Source organism: Rhinatrema bivittatum, chromosome 2 (genome assembly GCF_901001135.1).
Source record: "Rhinatrema bivittatum chromosome 2, aRhiBiv1.1, whole genome shotgun sequence".
NCBI classification, from domain to species: Eukaryota; Metazoa; Chordata; class Amphibia; order Gymnophiona; family Rhinatrematidae; genus Rhinatrema; species Rhinatrema bivittatum.
Window position 1 is genome coordinate 775,808,295 of NC_042616.1, and position 15,887 is coordinate 775,824,181.

General features: G+C 41.8%; 1 protein-coding gene across 2 annotated transcripts in view; it reads left to right on the forward strand.

Moving 5' to 3' along the window:
• Window positions 1–15,887, forward strand: part of EFR3A (EFR3 homolog A) — a 648,826-nt gene that overhangs the window by 417,302 nt on the left and 215,637 nt on the right. For both annotated transcript variants that reach the window (XM_029592044.1, XM_029592042.1), the window contains one exon: window positions 15,377–15,455. In XM_029592044.1, coding sequence (XP_029447904.1) covers window positions 15,377–15,455 — 79 coding nt within the window. The remainder of the gene's footprint in view (window positions 1–15,376; window positions 15,456–15,887) is intronic.

Genomic DNA, 15,887 nt, shown 5'->3' on the forward strand with positions numbered 1-15,887 from the left:
ATGGGCTCCACTCGTGGGCGGCAGCATTCCTCCTCTTCTGCAGTGAGCAGGATGGACTCCATTTGTGGCCCAGCAGCCTTCCTCTTCTTTCGTGAGTGGGATGTGGTCCATTTGCAGCCACCAACCTTCCTCTCGTTGCACCCCCCTGCTGGCTGTCACCAGCTGGCTGAACAAGTTATGATGATGTCTTTTGAACACTCACAGAACTGCCCTGCTGTAATACTAACTGCCAATAGCTAAGATAATGGCTCATGGAAGAGCAACTGGGGGCCTGTCCCAGAACATACCTACAGAGAGAGATGTACGGTCTTGAACAGGTAGAATGCTATTGACAACGAGACAAGAAAGGCTAGTATTTTACTGTCCTCATTCATAGGAGTACCTGCACATCCCTGAGGTATCACATCTTAGAAGATGTGATAAGCAATGTAGCCAATCAGATTTATGTCACTGCAAAAGAGTCATATGGGCACCTGAAAGAACAATGCCCCAGGTACAATAAATAACGTACAGATAAAAGTTGACAGTAATTTCAGAACATTTCAGTGCATTGGGACCTGATATGTATGTGCTGTCTGAGACCGAAAGTGATGAGGGCCTGGATGCCATAATTGACCTGCTAAAAGAAGAGCAAAGAATGGCACTCTGGAAATACTGACAAGCAAGTACTGGGGGTGACAGAGCTGACCACTGCCTTCGGAGGATTGTCTCAGGTCCTTCAAATTATGAAACTGATACACTGCCTACCGTGTTAAAAAATGTTCTGGGACTGCATTACTGGAGTGGAATGGAACAGTAAATATTTCAACGTCTTACCACTTTTGGCTGCCATGTGAGAGTAAGAAAATTGAGTTTGCTGTCCTCTGCTGCCCAGGCACATGTCTGCTCGGGCATGCCTGAGTAGTCTTTATGCAGATGGATGAGACTTATTCAACTACAGCATGCAAATAAAATTGTCCGCAATAGCCTAAATATGACTCATTAAATTTTACAGGCAGTTTTTTTAAGTAGGGAGAGGATGCATATATAATAGAAATGAAGCTACTTAATATGTTTGCAAGCCAATGCCAAAAATATGCAAATCAGGCTATACATGAAATAAGACTACCTACAAATGCAGGAGAAGGTGGGAAGCCATAGTGGTGCTGGTGGATAGTTCTGTTATTACCTTGGCTACTGCATATGGCTGCCATAGCTCAAATACATCTCACACTTCCCCTGCTTACCCTCCCTGGTCTCCCTCACCCCTGCTCTCTCTCACACACCTGCTCCATTCACACACCTCTCTACATACATTCACTCTCATTGGAGCCTTCCTCGTCACCTCAAGCGGAGCACGGCACTCGGGCCTTCCCATTCGCCGTGAATGGCGCGTGCTCAGTTCTCAGCTTGCCAGGGCCTTCCTCTTCACCGTGAGTGTGCATCCCATGGCGGCCTTCCTCTTGGCCGCAAACGTTCATGGTGCAGCAGGGCCTTCCTCTTCGCCGCTAGTGGCATGCCAGGGTCTCCTCTACCATTTTCTGCACAGAATTTGGCACTTCTGCACAGGAGGGGAATTCTGCGCTCCGCAGTAGCGCAGAATTCCCCCAGGACTAATACTTGGGCAGGGCACATACTTTGTTCTTTTCTTTTATTGTCCTGCTTATACTTACCATCTCTCTCCCCTCCACTCTGCCTACCAAGCCATAAAAGTAGCTCATATTCTTTGTGCAAGAATAGTAAAGATCCCTAAATCTCACTGCTGTTTTTTACAAGGCTGCCTGCATTTGCCCCTTTAAATACAATTTTTTTTTTTTTTTAAGAAACCGGAACAGCAAGCAAACATGTTCCACGTGGGAACCAGGCCTTCCAGGAGCCTCAGCACAGGGATTCAAACTCATTTTCCTGTGCAGCAGAGCTGCATAAAACCAACCATTCTTCTTTTATTTGTTTATTGTTTGTTTGTCAGCTGTCCTGCATGCTAAAAAAAACATGCTGCTCTGCTCCAGGCTCCTCACACATACCGATTGCCTTCAACAATGGAGTGAGAACCTACCCCCGGCATCACCTAACAGCAAGATGCTTCAAAACCCTATACCAGCACTAGAACACAGAAAACAGCAAAAAGGAGAGGAAGAGCTTGCTGCTAAGAATACCTGCAGTAGAAGGAGCTAAGCCCGGCCATGCTCCCATGAACTTCATTAGCCCTTCCCCCAAGCTAGCTATCTGCTGACAGGATATCCACCTGCTAAAAGATCACAGTGCACCAGGAAACCAGGTAAAGCCAAAAAGAGCTGCAGCTTAACTGACCTACTAACACACAGTTTATGAATCAGCAAACAGGCACCAGGGCCTGCCTGGCCTACCTCTCAGCTAGAAAACTTCCAAAAGAAGAGGCTGGTGGGAGGTGTGTTCCTGGCTTGAATTGAACTCATCAGCCCTCCCAGCAGCCTCTGTACGTCTCCCTGGAGGTGAAGCACCTCCACTGTTGTGGGCCCCCCCCCCATCCTGGAATGGGGGGTTGGCTTCTTTAGATTTGGCCATGGAAGCTGACCAGCAATATGCAATTTTTATGCCCAAAAAAGCAAGAGACCAGCACCCCCATCCCTTAAAAGTCCGGGGACCATTGTGAAGCATAGTCACTCATATTCCCCCACCATTAAAGTGGTGAGCATTGTACAGTTGTGCCAAACCCTCAGCTGCTCAGGTTGACACTATGCTGCAGTCTCTTAACTGCTTCTCCATAGCTGCTAAACAGCTGGGATGCTCAAAATCTGCCTGCACTAGCCACACCAACATCACAGCCCCCTGATAATACCACTTTATCAGAGAGCTTTCCCCAAACTAGATGCTATGGCATTGCTATGTCAACAACAACTCTAGAACATCTTTCAAATCACTAGAATACATTGAGGCAAACATCTGACAAATGTGCTCCATCTGTATGATGGGCAAAATCTACATATCCATTTATTCAATTTTTTCTAGTTTTCTCCAAGGTCTAATGCAACCATTTACCATGCAGGACCAGACAATGCATGATTTGAGGAGTAGATATGCAATCACAATGCAATCTTTTTGCACTTTATGCACATGTTCCACACTCTGCATTACCGCTATATCATAGCTGCCAAAATGAAGAAATCTCATCCCAGGAGGAGCATGTGCCATATGCATATGCCATATGAAGGGCATTAGCTGTTCTCACTTCATCCTGTGCCATCCCATCCAGGTTAATGAGATCCAGTGAACCTGGAAGATATAGTAAGCCAGATTGACAAACTGAAGAGTAGCAAATCACTTGGACTGGATGGTATTCACCCCACAGTTCTGAAAGAACTAAAAAATGAAATTTCAGACCTATTACAATTAATTTGTAACCTATCATTAAAATCATCTGCTGTACCTGAAGACTAGAAGGTGGCCAATGTAACGCTATCTAAAATAGGGCTCCAGATGTGATCTGGAGCCCAATACTAAAGTCAGGCTCATACCGGTGAGCCTGACTTTAGTATTGGGAAAAATCGTGGAAACTGTTATAAAGAATAAAATCATAAAACATTTAGATAGACATGGTTTAATGGGACACAGCCAGCATGGATTTACCCAAGGGAAGTCTTGCCTCACAAATCTCCTACATTGTTTTGAAGGGATAAATAAACAAATGGACAAAAGTGAACCAGTAGATGTGGTGTATTTGGATTTTCCGAAGGTGTTCGACAAAGTACCTCATGAGAGGCTTCTAAGAAAACTAAAAAGAGGCAATGTCCTTTTGTGGATTGCAAACTGGTTAAAAGATAGGAAACAGAGTATGATTTAATGGTCTGTTTTCACAGTGGAAAAAGGTAAACAATGGAGTGTTTCAGGAATCTGTACTTGAACTAGTGCTTTTTACTATATTTATAAATGATATTTATAAATGATCTGGAAAGGGGTACGATGAATGAGGTGATCATATTTGTGGATGACACAAAATTATGCAGAATAGTTAAATCACAAGTAGATTGTGATAAACTGCAGGAGGACATTGTGAGGCTAAAAGTCTGGGTGTCCAAATGACAAATGAATTTTAATATGGACAAGTGCAAGTTGATACACATAGGAAAAAATAACCCTTGCTATAGTTACATGATGTTAGGTTCCATATTAGGAGTTACCACCCAGTAAAGAGATCTAGGCATTATAGTGGATTACAATGAAATCATTGGCTCAGTGTGCTGTGGTGGTCAGAAAAGCAAACAATGTTAGAAATTATTAGGAAAGGAATGGCGAATAAATCTGTGGATGACAATGCTTCTGTATCGCTCCATGGTGACACTGCATCTTGAATACTGTATGCAATTCTGATCGCTGCATCTCAGAAAAGATATAGTGCACTGGAGAAAGTACAGAGGTTGATCAAAATGATAAAGGACATGGAACGGCTCCCCTATGAAGAAAGGCTAAAGAGGCTATTCAGCTTGCAGAAGAGACTTGAACAGATAAATGAAAATCAGTTATTTAGTTTCTCAGACAATAGAAGGACTAGGAGGCACTCCATGAAGTCAGCAAGTATCTCATTTAAAACAAATCGGAAAAAAAATCTTTTTCACTCAATGTATTTTTAAGCTCTGGAGGCTAGAGTGGCAGACCTGGAGGAGCTGAGGCAGACAGAGAGGTATATAGATGAGACCTTCAGGGACATAGTAGCCAAGTCTCAACTTCAGATTGGCAGCCTTGGAGCAAGAAGGTCTCATGATCGGAGTGCATCAACCTGGTGTGGAGGAAAGGATCCTGTAGCAAGGACCTGCTCTCCAGGTGGTGCATTGTCTTTTTGCACCGAGGATATGACTCCCAGGGCTACTGCCCAGGATGCAAGGGTTAGGTCAGCTGTCATAGTTGGTGATTCGATTATTAGGAATGTAGACAGTGGGTGGCTGGTGGGCGTAAGGATCGCCTGGTAACATGCCTACCTGGTGCGAAGGTAGCGGACCTCATGCATAACCTAGATAGGATTTTACACAGTGCTAGAAAGGAGCCGGCTGTCGTGGTACATATGGGCACCAATGACATAGGAAAATGTGGGAGGGAGGTTCTAAAAGCCAAGTTTAGGCTCTTAGGTAGAAAGCTGAAATCCATAACCCTCCAGGGCAGCATTCTCTGAAATGCTCCCTGTTCAACACACAGGTCCCCAGGGGCAAGCAGAGCTCCGGAGTCTCAAAGCGTGGATGAGACAATGATGCAAGGAAGAGGGATTCAGTTTTGTAAGGAACTGGGGAACCTTTTGGGGAAGGGGGGAATCTTTTCTGAAGGGGTGGGCTCCACCTTATCCAGGGTGGAACCAGACTACTGGCGCTAACCTTTAAAAAGGAGATAGAGCAGCTTTTAAACTAGAACAAAAGGGAAAGCCGACAGTCACTTAGCAGCGCATGCTTCGGAGGGAGGTATCATCAAAGGATGATTCTAATGATACATTAGACTTAGGGCATTCCAACAGTGAGGTTCCAATAAAAAGAAAAGTAGTCCAAGTGCCTGTAATTAAAAACTCACCTGAGCTAAAAAAAAATTCCAATTTATCCCTATCAACTAAAAAGCAGAATGAAAATACAAACAAAAAACACACTTTGAAATGTTTGTATGCTAATGTCAGAATTCTAAAAAGTAAGGTGGGAGAATTAGAATGTATAGCAGTGAATGATTACTTAGACTTAATTGGCATCTCAGAGACTTGGTGGAAGGAGGATAACCAATGGGACAGTGCTATACTGGGGTACAAATTATATTGCAATGACAGAGAGGAGCATCTAGGAGGCAAGGTGGTGCTTTATGTGTGGGATGGCATAGAGTGCAACAGGATAAATATCCTGCATGAGAATAAATGCACAATTGAATCTTTATGGGTAGAAATCCCTTGTGTGTTGGGGAAGAGAATAGTGATAGGAGTATACTACCTCCTCCTGCCAAGATGGTAGACAGTGAAATGCTAAGAGAAATTGGGGAAGCTAAACAATTTGGTTAATGCAATAATAATAGGAGACCTCAATTACCCCAATATTGACTGGGTAAATGTAACATCGGGACATGCTAGAGAGATAAAGTTCCTGGATGGAATAAATGACAGTTTTATGGAACTATTGGTTCAGGAACCGATGAGAGAGGAAGCAATTTTAGATCTAATTCTCAGTGGAGCACAGGATTTGGTGAGATAGGTAACGGTGGTGGGACCACTTGACAATAGTGATCATAATATGATCAAAGTTGAATTAATGACTGGAAGGGGGGACAGTAAGAAAATCCACAGCTCTAGTGCTAAACTTTCAAAAGGGAAACTTTGATTAAAATAGAAAAAAAAAACTGAAAGGAGCAACTACAAAGGTAAAAAGTGTGCAAGATGTGTGGACATTGTTAAAAAAAAAAACAAAAAAAACCCCATCCTATAAAGCACAGTCCAGATGTATTCCACACATTAAGAAAGGTGGAATGAAGGAAAAACGATTACCAGCATGGTTAAAAGGGGAGGTGAAAGACGCTATTTTAGCCAAAAGATCTTCATTCAAAAATTGGAAAAAGGATCCAATAGGATAAAGCATAAGTGTTGGCAAGTTAAATGTAAGACATTGATAAGACAGGCTAAGAGAGAACTTGAAAAGAAGTTGGCCATTGAGGCAAAAATAGTAAAAACTTTTAAAAATATATCCGAAGCGGAAAGCCTGCGAGGGTATCAGTTGGACCGTTAGATGATCGAGAGGTTAAAGTGGCACTTAGAGAAGATAAGGCCATCGCGGAAAGATTAAACAATTTCTTTGCTTTGATGTATTCTGAAGAGGATGTTCTGGAGATACCTGTTCCGGAGAAGGTTTTCATGGGTAATGATTCAGATGTGGACATCTGGAAAACCAGGACCTTCTGCTTTAAGTTCTTTATTCTTAGACCATATCAGCAAAAGATTGTTCCTGGAGCGTTGCTTTCTAATGTCAGCAGTGTTTTGCTCAATATCTGCTTGTTAAAGAAAAATGTTTTAAAAATGGAGTCTATTGACTTGGGGTTTGATTATTTTTTTGTTTGTTTGTTTTATTTTAAGCATTTTCTGATTTTTGACTGGCTCTTCAGTGCCCAGAGTTATGAATCCATAGCATTCTGAGCATGCCGGCTTAGATGTGGCATTGATGGGTTTGCTTTTATTCTTACTGGTATGATTATCCAAGATGAAATGAGAAAAGGGTTCAAGATTAGAAAACTAAAATTCTACTCATGATTCCTTTTGATGTTAGCCCGGTCACTCTACACAGCAGATCCATACTGTTTGCTTAATTTCCCATAGTACCCATATGAATAAGGCTCCACTATTTAAGGATTTTATCATCTCATAGTAGGACATTTCAGTTTGGACTTGTCCGTCTTTTAAATGTATATGTAAAATGCACTTAACCTGATAATAATCAACTTGTCACATTTTTTCTGCATTTTAGTTGCAGATGTTAAAACTAAATGAGAACCAATGTGTGGTTTTCAAAATGCACTCATATTACTAACTTGTAGAGCTGCTGTGGCCAGTGCTCTGTATAGTATAACATTCATATAATTTAGATTAAACATAATATGTAAAAAAAAAAAAAAAAAGTTTTAATGAAAAACACATCAATCTTGGAGATTGAGAGCATTGTAAGTGAGACACATTTGGCCATTTGCTAAGTACTCTCTTGTAAATATCAAGTGCTATATTTTACTAAATTCAGAGCACTTGGATTCTTTTAATTTCCCTGTGGTCATGGTCTGCTGCTTGCATTGAACAGCGCTGTAGTAGCCAGAAAGAACCCACTCAGACAATGACTTTGAAATTTCATGATCATCATCATTATCAATGTTTGTTTATAATATGCCTTTCCAGCAGCAAGAGTTCAAAGCAAGTTGTATAAAATTAGCTCATCAAAGTATAATTCCAATAGAGGAGTCTCGATGGCCTATTTATTTACTTCTACTTCTGTTCTATCACAAGTAAAAGTCTAGTTCAATTCCCCTTTGGCACCAGGGGCTTATTCTTAGAGCAGATTCTATACAATTCTGCCTTCTGCAGCATATTCTTCTCGTCCACAAAGCCTAGCTGTGGTTCACTCTGGCCCCCTCAGGTATAATCTTTACCAGTATATCTGCTCTTGAGTCACAGGTCCTCTGACAACAAACTGGCATCCCTACCTTCATGATGATCTCCAGGCCTCTGCCCCTTGCAGCAACTCCTGGGTCCCCTGAATCAGATCCCTTCCCCCTGACAACTCCTGGGTCCCCTGAATCAGATCCCTTCCCCCTGACAACTCCTGGGTCCCCTGACTCAGATCCCTTCCCCCTGACAACTCCTGGGTCCCCTGAATCAGATCCCTTCCCCCTGACAACTCCTGGGTCCCCTGAATCAGATCCCTTCCCCCTGACAACTCCTGGGTCCCCTGAATCAGATCCCTTCCCCCTGACATTCTCAACTGCTTGGCAGTTTTGGAAGACTGCTTAATTGATAGTTTCTGAAAAAGAGGGGAAGCTATCTGAGATCTTCTGTGTTTAATAAAGCAATGCTTAGTCTCACCTACTCCTGTCAATCAATAGAAAAAAAAAATAAAAAAATAGAATAAATAAAAAAATAGAATGTGCAAAAGAGATCTTTTTTGTTCATCTTTATTTTTGAGCATTCAAGTAGACTAACTTGGCAACCACACTACTTTTTTATTCAGTGTAAAACTGTTGATTGACACAACTGTAATTGCAATGTCTAATTATAAATTGGATTGTAATATGCCTTGAGACTTACCTAGGAAAAGGCAGCATATCAACTGTTTATAAATAAATGCTTTTTACTTCTGTATGATATTGCATTTCCTGCCAGGTATTAGGCCAAAACCTTCTGGCACTATAGCTCCCAGCATTCTCTTCCCTTCAGCGACTTCTCTTTCTTTCTGACTTTGTCTCTATGCTGTGGACTTTGTCACAGCTACTTCTGCCTCTCTGGTGGGTGAAGTCCTCCATCTCTCTATAGATTTCTAGGTGTAACCCCAATGCCATAACATCCATCTTACAAATATGGTTGACAATAATGGCTGGAGCTCAAATCATACAGGCTCTACAGAGGATAAAAACTGCTGCTGACTGATTTATTGCTTTCATTTCTACCGCTGCCATACAGCAAATAAATAAAATGCTCAGAAATCCGTCATTTCATCATGTTCTGCTTGCTTTGCAGCACATTGGTGCATGATAAGCTAAAAAACACTGATTTACCAGAATGCTATCTACCCACTTTTGTTTAGGGCACTGTATTTCACATTTGTAGTTTTTAAATGTCATTTATCTCCAAGCCTAAATATAAGAACATTAAGGTGAATTTTAAGAGCCTGACGTGCGCGTTAATTAGAGGATGCGTGAATATGTCGGGCTTGTGCTCACCCAGCAGATTTTAAAAGCTGTTGAGATACGCGCTTATCTCCCGGAGTTCTCACATCTTGGAAGTTTTCAGAAAGTGGCAGGGTGTGAGCATGGGCGTTTTGGAGCGTGAATCTGAGATGTGCGTAAATATGTATGCGATCCAGCACACGCCGAGGCCCCTTGCATGTAACTTTACTTCTGCTATGAATGATGTGTAGGTTAAAAATAAAGAAAACTAGGCATATCTGCGGGATTTTAAGGATCGGGGATAACCAGAGGGAGTGAAGGCTATTAAACTAGGGGGTTTACAGGACCTATCTCTTAACTGAGTGAACTGGGGATGAGCTGGTAAGATTGGGAATTGCGTTCGCGCACACCCCTTTTAAAATCATCTGATTTACGTGTTAGACGCGGCATTTGCATGGACATGCACGTGCTCACCTAAAATTTGGCGCACATGCCCTCAGCCAGGCTATTTTATAATGTGCATATATATGCCTGCATGCTATAAAATAGCCACATTCCTGGCCACGGGTCAATGCACGTGTGCACATATCGCCTATGTGCTGGTTTGAAAGTTTCTGTTCCTGTCTTCACGTATTTCTTCTAACAAATGATTTGCATTGCCATAGTTCTTACTGCTGCATGATGAATGAAAATAAATCTTAACTCATCAAAGTAAAATTCCAGTAGAGGAGTCTTGATGGACAAGTTATAGTAGCATGTTTCTACTGGAATTTACCTGAACTGCAAGAAGTTTTGGCAGGCTGCATTCAGACAAGTTTTATATGTTTATTTATTTCAGTCTTTAGTAAGTAATAGTTAAAAAAAAGTTGTGGAAGAAAAGGATGCAATACTAATGAATAGTGCTTTGTACAAGTTAAATGCCTTTCCAGACAGGCACAATAATTGATGTAATATTAGCAAGTTGATTAAATATCTTTCATGATGGAGATTTAACAATGTATAAATAAAGTGAAACCATATTAGTCCTTGTACATATTGTAAAATGAAAGATCTTCAAACTATCAGTTTTTGTTCAGTTTTATGAGCTAGTGCAGATGTCTGTCCTGAATGTATATACTGTGTTTCATCAGTTGCTCATAATAATGTTTCTGAGCTAATGGTGCATGTATTGAGACATCCCCAGGTATAGCAAAAATCAAATATCTGAAATAAGTGTTTGACCATGAGGGTCCAAGTTTGAAGAGGTGCAGTATGACTTGAAATTAATTGAATTAATATCTTCATCATTTTGAATTAAATGTTACCTTTTCATGAAAGCAATTATTTTTTATGCAGAATATTCTGAAACAATAGTTTGGACAACCATATGAAATAGGTAATATCTCCTATAGTCATAACAGCCAGCAAGCTGTTTCTCACACTACTAATAATCTTCACTGTAAGTGAAACCTGTAGAACTAAAGCATATGAGGAAATGGTCTTTTGACATTAGTGAACAGAATAAAGAAATTGGACTAGAATAATGACTTTTATCTCAATTTTGGTGACATTGAGTATCCTTGGCAAAGTAGATATAATATGAACATATACAGTTGTATGCAAAATATTAGGCACCCCTGGTCAAATTGTATCTTTCAATAAACAGTTGACTAGAAGCTGATGTGAACTGTACATCATGCAACCTTAGACATGACATCTTTCTGCAAATATTAATGCAAAATTACTATTTATTTGCTGATTTTTAACAAATTGAAATTAAAACAAGTAGGATGGGACAATACTGTGAAGTCTAAGAAGTGCATATTTGAAATGTGTAGTAGTAGAGTGGCAGGCTGAGTTCTAGTGCACTGTGTGATAGTAGAGAGGGGATTGGACAGTTCAGAGGGAAAGAAAGGGGCAGAACTCAATTTCCATAGTAGTAGACAGTGAATTGGACAATACTGAAAAGAGAGAGTGAGGTAGAGCTGTAGAGTACAGGGAGAGAGAGAAGAGCAGAGCTCTGTTTCCGTACAGAGAGAGAGAGTGGGACAGAGCTAGATAGTACAGGGAAAGAGGGAGAAGACAGAGCTCAATTTGCATACCAGTGATGCAGGTGCGGGGCAACTTTCTTCTTTATTATAATTAGAATAATATGACTTGAGCTAAAGTTCAGAAATGCTTCCAGCTGAGATATTACTACTTATCTTAAAAAGGCGATGGTAAGGCACAAAAAATTTGTAGACTCTTTAGGCCTTCAATTAGGTGAAGACAATTCCATGGTTGAACAAATACTCTAACCCTACTAACCTCCCAAGCATTTCAAAATGAAGATAATTTCAAAGCAAGGGAAGGCTATGAAAAAAAAATCTTTGAATGCTTTCTGCTATCAAATTCAGTTGCAGAAACATTAAGAAATGGAAGTTACAAGGAAATGTTGAAGTCAAGACAAGATCTGGAAGACCAAGAAAAATATTTGATAGAATGCCCGAAAACTGGTCAAATCTGCAAAACAGAACCCATAAATCAGTGCAAATGACTGAGGACAATTTTAGCTAACACTGGAGTAAATGTCCAAAGTACAGTATTGCTTAAACAATAATGATCTGCATGGGAGAGTTGTCGGAAGGAAACCTTTATTATGATCTGATCACAAAAATCATTGCCTAAAGTATGCAAAACAAAACCTTGATAGGCTTGAAACTATTTTGGAACAAAGTGCTTTTCTCTGATGAAACGAAAATTGAACTTTTGACCACAACCACACAAGATACTGTAACTTCTGTGAGGACAAGCAAAGATGGCAGTCCTCACCCATGGGAGACGACATCCAATGGCGCCCACCACAGAACTTTGATCTCAAAGATTCTAGAGCTTTTAGCTTGCTCCACTGAACATGTGCAATTGTAATCATCACCTTGCCCCGTAGGCAAAGCCGTGTGGTCACGGTGTTCAGCTTACTCTCTCCCTTACAGCTACTGCTGTGATTTTGTTCTGGTACTGCAGCTGTCTCTTCTAACCGAGCCTTTCTGTTTATGGGGGTTTTTTTCATACCCTTGCCTTACACTATTTTCTCCCTTTTTTTCCCTCTTAGTAAAGCTCTCTGCATGGTGGGCCTAGTGCACTGTGCAACCTGGCAGAGCCTGATTTCTTTTCCTAATAGATAATGCTGCATCTGCAACTTGCTTCTATGCCCTCTCCTTAATCTGCCTGTTTTTGTGCCTTCATCAGGTGTTGGTGGGACTGGCATCATGTGTGTCGTACGTGTAGGCCTCTGGACCTGGGGACTTACCTGAGTTTCTATCAGCAGAAGTTCCATTTAGTTTCATCTGACTGTTGGGCATTGATGGAGGCTCAGGCAGTGAAGGAATCGAGGAATGTACCGTTCCTCTGGGAAGGAGATCTCATCCTCCCCACAAACCTATGAACTGATATTCACGGGACCTCTGGTGCCCTGGTCGATGTAGCCTCCGCTCCTGCTTGTCTGCTCTGGCAGAGAGGGTGAGCATGAACCTGGGCAATCAGCTGCTACACCATGCCCAAAATCAGTTAGACATGCACATCCGTGCCAGAGCACTATTGGTCTGATGTGTTGGGTGCCATGGAAGTTGCTGAGTGCCAGTGGACACTGTCAGTGCCATCAAGGCACCATGGACACTATTGATTACGAGTGCCATTGAGGGCTGTGGGTGCCGACTCAAGACATTAAGACAGTGGAGCATGACAAGCATGGTTGACACCGGTGGGAAATCTATGCCTCCAGGCGCCATGGGCACCACCTGACAGTATCATCGCTGTGCCAGGATGCCATGGATGGCATTATCGTCATCATAGCCACGGATCCTGTCAATATTTTTCCTGTAAGGTAGGTGTCCTCATGTGTCTGGCACCGATGGGAAGGGCGCCATCACACATTTTTTGATAGTTTGCTCTTTTGCAATGCACAGCTGCAAAACCAGTTGTGGCGTGAAGCTATGCTATAGGCACTGCAATGTTGAGTCATACATGCCTCTGTTTGCTTGACAGCATACCGCTGCACAAGGCACTGCAACTACAAGTTGGGGGTTAGGAACAGAGACACTACTCTTGTAGTTGCCCTCCAGTGTGTTTTTCCTCTTGGCCTGTATAACATGTTATGCACCACAGTCACCTATGTGCTGGAATATCTTCGCTGCAAATGTGCTCTTAGTCGCTCCATTTTTGGGGTGCATGCCGGGTAGATAGTGTCAGGATTCTTCCCCCCACGGGTAAGGCCTTTTAGGTCCCCTACCATATTGGCTTATGCTCGAATCCCCTTCATGGAGAAGGTTTGTTGCTTGGGCTGGAGGCTCAATTCTCATGAATTAGTATAATTTCTTGCAGGTCCCTTAGGTGACGTTAGGGGTGGCAGCAGGGGTCGACAGGATCGATTTTGCTGGTGTCCTTTTACTTAGTTTGTGGTGGCCTTCCCTGACTTGCTAGGGGGCCACCAGCGACTGGTTTTGTCATCAATTGAACCTCCTCGGTCAGTGACTGTACCCTTCTTGTACGGAGAGTGAGGGTTTTCAGGATTTATCACATGCTTTCCTACTCCTTCAGGGAGGGGCGATATGGCTGTTGGATTTCCAGAGGTGACCCTTATGGGTTCCCTCTCATGTGCCTTATTTTCAACCTTGGGAAGGAGGAGTTCTTGCTCCGCATTCTCCAGTTGGGTTTTGTTTCTGACTGATAGCAATTCTCTCTAATCCTTCTGGATCTAAAGGGAATCTGCTCCCCAGTGACAAATAGGGATTTTTTCCACATGGGAGTACCTCTTCTGATACCTGCTGTGCGCAACATGCATATTTTTGCTTTGTGACCACTCTTGCCAGTCTGTCTCACATATGAGCCCTATCTCTGGGAGGAGGGGTCTAGCCCATCTGCATCCCAAGCAGCAGGGATGCCTTCAGACAGCTTTTCATATTCGTGGCTGCATGTATTAGGGGATGGAGGATCTCGCAACAGAGGTCCTGCACTCTTGTTGCAGTGACTTGAGGATTGTCATGACCTCTTTCAGTTATAATAACCTTGTCAGTGAGAACGTTCATAGTTGGACAAGGCAGTCCTTGCAAACATTGTTCCACTTCATATGCCGCGAGGTTATTAGGTGGAAGTATGAGTTATCTAAGCAGTAGCTTTTTGACACTTATGCCAGATTGGTGAGCAGTCTGTTCTGCTGATCAGAATGAACCTTATCTGGTACCCTCTGGATTTCCAGGTTGGTGAGGAAGTCCTGTTTCTACATGAGCTGGCTCTTGCAGCATCCCTGTTTTTGTTTCTCAGCAGAGAGGTTCCAGACTTCTTCCTCATGAGGTTCACTCCTTCAGCGCCAGCTCCCTGCTGGGAACAGCAGAGGGTAGTATTGTTGGGATGTTGCCTCACCATTGATATCTACAGCCCAGCGGTTTCTAATCTTTTCCCTGCAACCCGAAGAACCTAAGTTGCCATACTGAGTCAGACTAAAGGTCGTTCGAGCTCAGCATCCTATTTCCAACAGTGGCCAATCCAGGTTACAGGTACCTGCCACATACCCGGACATTATGGCCACTGGGAGGTGATGTTGTAAATTGTTCTTCTATAAAGAAATATTATATTGTTACTCTTAAGAGTATACCGTTTCAGCCTCATTGCCATGATCCCTTTTCCTAGAAAATATTTTCCAATGAAAAATGATTGCTTCTTATAGGTTTGTAACTTACTTATTTCTCCTTTCCACCAATATGTTTTATCTAAAAGCACATCCAATTTTTTTAATGTAAATACAATGTAATAGCCATCTTAATTTGGTTTATTACATTTTATATTTAGTATTCATGTTCTTAATTTACTAAAATTGTACTGTAGGTACTTAGAAGCCAAAAATGAAGTTAATGTTAATAGTGCTGCTTAAGGACAGATGAAAGCATTTTTAGGCTTAGATATAGGGCTTCTGTGCCTAGAGAATGCACTACAATGGGTATTTTTTGTATCATGTGACAAACTATGGTTAATTTAAAAAAAAAAAAAAAAAAAGATTCACATTCTACAAATACAATCCTCCTTTTCATTACAGACATTTGGACCATCACAAGCTATGGGAATCCAATGAATTTGCTGTCTCCTGCTTCAAAATCATAATGTATTCCATACAGGTAGGTTTAATCCCTTGTGAAATGCATTAATTATTGAATTGAATTGGTATGTTTGGGTTACAGCTACCACAAAGAAAAAAAAAAGGTATTTCTAGAATTGCAATCCATCCATAGACAGAACAGTGGTTATTGTAAAATGTATATTCTCTGAAGATAAGCAGTCACCTTAGTTGCATACACACATACAGTGGATTGCAAAAGTATTTGACCCCCTAAAAAGTCAGCAGATTGGTGTGGATTACAAATAACACAGAAAATGTTCCAGACAGTGGGGCTGATGTAATGAGCTGCGGTAGACCTGCTGCCGGTTTGTGCGTATGGTATTACATGGGATTTTCCGTGCTAATCTTGCGCGTGTATGTCGTGTGGTTAGTGCGGAAAAATACGTGCAAAAAGCCACAGCTGGTTTAGTGCGAGTCTATTCTAATGCCA